Source organism: Nelumbo lutea, chromosome 8 (genome assembly GCF_056320005.1).
Source record: "Nelumbo lutea isolate HS-2025 chromosome 8, American lotus-T2T, whole genome shotgun sequence".
NCBI lineage: Eukaryota > Viridiplantae > Streptophyta > Magnoliopsida > Proteales > Nelumbonaceae > Nelumbo > Nelumbo lutea.
Window position 1 is genome coordinate 23740532 of NC_142691.1, and position 6329 is coordinate 23746860.

A 6329-nucleotide genomic window follows, 5' to 3' on the forward strand; every position below is an offset into this window, starting at 1 on the left:
TGTTTGATTAACTAGATTTTTCTGTTTGTTTCATCAATTCGGTTCAACCTTTTAGTTTTTCGTTTTTCCATTGCAGTTATCTGACTTAGTTCACTAAATTAATCGTAATTATTATTTTACCTCACAGGTCACAGCCACGCTAACGTTTTATCACTTTATGCATATGACTATATGAGTTATGCATATGAAGCTTTAAAATAACGCAAGTTTTCTCCTCTGACTGGGTTGGCCAGATGCCATTTGGCTGTCTAAATTTGACAGCCTGGGCTATCGAACGTGGATAACCGGAGTTTGTCTCCCCAAACAGCCTGGACTGGTCTTTCCCCCTTCCCGACAGCCAAGCCAGCTAAGTAATTATTAATGAGCAAACCTCCAAAGCCACTGAAGAGAGAAAGTCAGAGAGGGAGGGGCGTTAAGTGTCACCGATCTCGTGTTTGAGATTTCGTATTTTCGTTCTCCACCTCTCGTCTGCGGTTGAGGACTTCTGTAAGGCTCCTGGTGGCGGTGAGATGGCGACCAGGACCGAGATGTTCTGTGAAATCCTGATAGCGATCTTGCTTCCCCCGTTGGGTGTCTTCCTCCGACATGGTTGTTGCAGTGTAAGCTCCATAGTCCTTTCCCTCTCTCTCTGCATGTTTACTTCTAAAAGAATTGTTATTGATTTTTCAAAATGATTGCTGATTTCCCATTGTTGTTGCTGCAGGTAGAGTTCTGCATCTGCTTGCTCTTGACCATGTTAGGTTATATACCAGGTATAATATACGCCATCTATGCGATCGTTGTGGTGGATCACGATAGGTACAGAGCTGATTATTGGGAACCCATCAACTAACTCACCCCCCTTTTCTTTCTATGTCTCATTTCTCTTCTTGCTGTTTTCACTGTAATGTATTTCAGACTCTCTATTGCTCTTTCTTAATTAAAATACATGTATCGTTTTATTTCAGTATATTTCTTGTTTTAGCCCCAATTTCCAAATTAAGAGAAATAACAACTATGATCAACAATGATTTTTTATTCTTAGATTTATTTTTGTTTTGACCATCTCTGGTTTTGAGGAATTTGGTTTTACTTATATTGGAGTTGTAGAATTCATTTTCGAATCCACTGTACAGTTTAGATCCATGGGTTAATGGTTGATTCAGTGGTGGGATTGTTTTTACATTAGTCAGTTAGGTGGGTTTTCTCGCTTACCGGATCCTAGATATATACAGATCAATGAATCATTGTATGAGAATCAATGGTTAATGATAGAAGCCCATCTCACCCCTAAGGGCGGCAGCTCCTACGATGAGGATAAGTCTAACTAAGATCCAAGAATCCAAGATTAGCAAGATAAAGCAAGACACTTTCAAGATTAGCAAGATAAAGCAAGACTCTTCCAAGATTATCAAGAAAGACTCTAAGAAGCATCAAGATTAGCAAGATAATCCAAGATTCATGCATCTAGGGAGATCGGACGGTGGAGATCAAACCAAGGAGAGTTCGATCCTATTTAATTTGATATTTGGATCTATCCTAGTTGTCATTTCCTAGTTCCTTTACAATTTCCAAATGTATTATAAATACTGCTATTTTCCCAAAATTATTCATCAATTCATACTTCATATTTTCAGAATTTCTCAAAGTTCTCTTCTTCCTATTTTCGCCACCTTTTCTCTCTCCTAAAGAATTTGGTGTTCTACGCTAGAAGTTAGCGATTGCCCGATGCTTGCATAGCTAGCCCAGTTTCTCATTGCTTCCACGTTGCGTTAGGTGGTATCAGAGCAGGGAATTCGCCCAGTCATGTCCAACCCAGACGGTAGCAGTCGCAACCCACCCCGTAACGGAGATCATGGGTTTCCAGCTATTTGGAGAGCAATCGAAGAGCAGCGTACAGCCACACGTAACATCGAGTAACAGTTGGCAGAGATGGCTGAACAACTGCGAACCTTGTTACGGGAGGTTTCTCCACGGAACCGGGAACATCCACAGCAAATCGAGGGAGACGACCACGACAGACCACCCGTCCATATTGTGCTACGACGACTAGTCCTGGACGACGGCAGTGATGATGATCTGGAATTTGGTGGTGCTTCAGTTCTTCCCGACAACGACAGAAATGGTAGAAATTGACACAATCAAGGTAATTTCAATCCCCGTAAGAATAATGATGAATTTAAGCTCAAGGTAGATATTCCTTTTAGTGGAGATCTTGGCATAGAGGGACTTCTGGATTGGATCACAGAAGTCGATAGGTGTTTTTATTACATGGAGATACTAGAGGAACGAAGGGTAAAATTGGTAGCTTTCTGATTAAAGGGAGGCGCATCTGTTTAGTGGGAACGGATGAGAGAGACTCGGATGAGAGAAGGAAGGGGTCCTGTCCGAACCTGGAGGCGCATGAAACAATTAATCAGAGGTAGATTTTTACCTCCTGACTATGAACAATATATGTTTGAATCTAATCAGCGGTATACGCAGGGTTCACGTAGTGTTAATGAATACATATCAGAATTTTTAAGATTAACAGAAAGAAATCAGTTGTTTGAAAGTGATAACCAGCATGCAGCTCGTTATCTGAGCCAGTTGAGACCGTCTATTAGGGACAAAATTGGTGTACAGATGGTTCTTAGTGTACAGGAAGCAAGGAACATAGCCTTGAAAGTAGAATTAATGTTCCAAGACAAGGCACGCAATGATAATTACCGCCGGTACAACGGGAGCGACAACAGACCGACAACTATCGACAGGAACAAATCAGTCCCGACAGTACCACCCTCTCACCCGACAAGCACAAGTAACGCCAGTATAGCTACTACAGGAGGACATACTCGAGGTAATCCTTCCAACCCTCCTAAACCCAGTATCCCTTATGCAAGGCCTGCTCCTATTAAATGTTTTGAATGTAATGAGGTGGGACATAGATCCAGTGACTGTCCCAGGAGGAAGGCAGTTAATATGATAGAAAGGGAGGAGGAAGAAGATATCGAGGAGGAAATATACTGTGGACCTAATGGGAAGGATGAAGAGGGTCCATATGAACATGAAGAGTATACTTGTGTGGTAAGAAAATTAATGTTGTCCTAGAAAAATAAGGATACTTCTCAAAGGCATAGATTATTTCGTACTAGATGTACTGTCAAGGGAAAATTATTTAATTTAATTATTGATAGTGCCAGTTAAGAAAATATTATTTGCAGGGATGTCATCCAACAATTATAGCTGATCCCTAAAAAACATCCCAACCTATACACAATTGGGTGGATCAAGGAATGAGGCGGCGTACGAGTGGAAGAACGCTGCAAGGTACCTTTTTTTATTGGTAAGTACCATGATGAAGTATATTGTGATATTGTATATATGGATGCTTGCCATATTTTGTTAGGGAGGCCTTGGCAGTTTGATACAGATGCAAGACATATAGGTAGGAAGAATACCTACCAACTTGAAAAAGAGTCTACACATTATACTTTGTTACCCATAGCAGAAAAAAATATTACAAATACTCCAAAGGCACATGAGAAGAATTTCCTTACCATCACCCATCATCATGCTGAATTTGTTAAAGAATGTAAGGATACTCATGAAATACATTTGTTAGTAGTAAAAGGAGAAGATGTTAATGATGAAAATAAAATTCCAGTTGAAATACAAGAACTACTGGATGAATTCAATGATGTAGTTTCAAAGGAGTTATCAAATGAACTCTACCAAATGAACTCCCTCCCATGAAAGATATACAGCATCATATTGATTTTGTTCCATGTGCTAGTCTATCTAACTTTCCACATCATAGGATGAGTCTTAAGGAGAATGAAATCTTACGGGAAAAGGTAGAAGAATTATTGAAAAAGGGATACATTCAGATCAACATGAGTCCTTGTGCAGTATCTGCCTTACTTACACCTAAGAAGAATGGCAGTTGGAAAATGTGTGTCGACAGCAGGGCTATTAACAAGATTACTATTGGGTACAAATTTCCCATTCTTAGGCTCGACGACATGTTGGACCAACTGAGCGGAGCTGTAGTTTTCTCAAAAATAGATCTCAGGAGTGGATATCATCAAATCAGGATCCGTCCCAGAGATGAATGGAAGACAGCCTTCAAGACTAGAGATGGCTTGTTCGAGTGGTTAGTCATGCCCTTTGGACTAACCAATGCACTCAGCACATTCATGAGGCTGATGAACCAGGTATTGCGCCCCTTCATTAGTAAATTTGTGGTAGTCTATTTTGATGATATTTTGATATACAACAAATCTATCACTGAGCATGTGGGACATACTAGGGAGGTCTTGAAAACATTGAGGGAAAATAAATTATATGCTAATTTGAATAAATGCATCTTTATTTATGATAATTTATTATTCCTGTGATTTATTATAAACAAGGATGGTGTGAAAGTAGATGGGGAAAAAGTGAAAGCCATTAGGGAGTGGCCGACCCCATCCACTGTCACAAATGTCAAGCGATTTCATGGATTGGCAACCTTCTATAGGCGCTTTATTAAAAATTTTAGTAGTATCATTGGCTCTCATTACTGAATGTTTGAAAAATGGTAAATTTCAATGGGGAGAAGAACAAGAGTAAAGTTTTGCTCTCATAAAAGAAAAATTATGTATTGCTCCTGTTCTTGCCTTGCCAGACTTTAATAAATTATTTGAAGTTGAATGTGATGCCAGTGGAGTTGGCATAGGGGCTGTATTGTCCCAAGAGAAAAGATCCATTGCTTTCTTCAGTGAAAAGTTATGTGAAGCCAAGAGAAAGTGGTCTACTTATGACAAGGAGTTCTATGCTGTGGTTAGAGCCTTGAAAACATGGGAACACTATTTAATTGCAAAAGAATTTGTTCTCTATACTGACCACCAGACCCTAAAATATCTTAGTGGACAAAAGCAATTAAGAAGTGATTTACATGCTAGATGGTCTGTTTTCCTAGACAAGTTCTCATATAAAACCGTGTATAAGATAGGACAACAAAATAAGGTGGCTGATACACTTAGCAGGCGTGTGGATCTCATCAAGACCCTCAGTGTTGAGATTGTGGGTTTTGAGTGCCTAAAAGACTTATATGCCCAAGATGAAGACTTCCAACAGGTATGGAAGAAATGTGTGAATAAGCAGCCAGCAGAGGACTTCTTTATTTATGATGGGTTCCTTATGAAAGGGGAACAACTGTGTATCCCTTGCACTTCCCTCCGCGAAAAGATCATTAGGGATTTTCATGGGGGTGGATTAGCAGGACACTTGGGAAGGGATAAAACAGTAGAAGCAGTTAAGGGGCGATATTATTGGTCGAAATTAAGAAGAGATGTGTCCACTATTGTAAGCAGATGTTATATTTGTCAGACAACTAAGGGACAAACCCAAAATACTGGTCTCTACATGCCCCTACCCGTTCCTACTGCTATATGGAAAGACCTGTCAATGGATTTTGTGCTAGGCTTGCCAAAGACTCAAAGAAACATAGACTCCGTCTTCGTGGTGGTTGATAGATTCTCAAAAATGGCTCACTATCTCCTCTGCAAAAAAACAGTAGATGCATCTGCAACAGCGAAGCTATTTTTCAGGGAGATTGTCCGCTTGCATGGGGTACCCAAGACCATTACATCAGATCGTGACACACGGTTCCTCAGTCACTTTTGGATGACCCTGTGGTGGTTGTTTGATTCATCACTTAATTTCAGCAGTACAGCCCATCCGCAGACAGATGGACAGACAGAAGTGGTAAACCGGACCTTAGGGAATTTAATTCGCAGCATATGCCGGGAGAGGCCAAAACAGTGGGACTTTGCCATTGCTCATGTTGAGTTCGCCTATGACAATGTAGTGCACAGTTCTACAGGTAGGTCCCCATTCTCCATCGTATACATGAAGGTCCCTAACCATGCACTGGATTTAGTGAAGCTACCCAGAGTACCCAGCACCAGTATCTCAGCAGAACAGATGGCAGAACGAATCCAGTCCGTCCAAGAGGCCGTGAAGCAGAAGCTAGAGCAATCCAACGCCAAGTACAAGATGGCCGCAAACAAGCACCGCCGACCTCAAGTGTTTGATGTAGGTGATGAGGTTATGGTCTTCTTAAGGAAGGAAAGGATTCCCGTAGGTACTTACAGCAAGTTGAAGCCTCGGAAGTATGGTCCATATAAGATCGTGAAGAAGATTAATGACAATGCCTATGTAGTGGATTTACCAGATCATATGGGTATATCTAAGACCTTCAATGTTGCTGACCTTCATCGGTACCTGCCGGAAATAACACTTGGCTATCCTAGTCACGACTCGGGGTCGAGTTCTCTCCAAGTGGGGGAGAATGATGGAGGCCCATCATAAGGCCCATCTCACCT

General features: G+C 41.0%; 1 protein-coding gene across 1 annotated transcript; it reads left to right on the top strand.

The window, feature by feature from the left end:
• The first annotated feature begins 374 nt into the window (after positions 1–374).
• Positions 375–949, top strand: LOC148843374 (hydrophobic protein RCI2A-like). Its single transcript, XM_088958098.1, has 2 exons — positions 375–599; positions 704–949. Exons 1-2 carry the CDS (start codon positions 510–512, stop codon positions 830–832), a joined length of 219 nt encoding a protein of 72 aa, XP_088814224.1. The 5' UTR covers positions 375–509; the 3' UTR covers positions 833–949.
• The last annotated feature ends 5380 nt before the right edge of the window (positions 950–6329 follow it).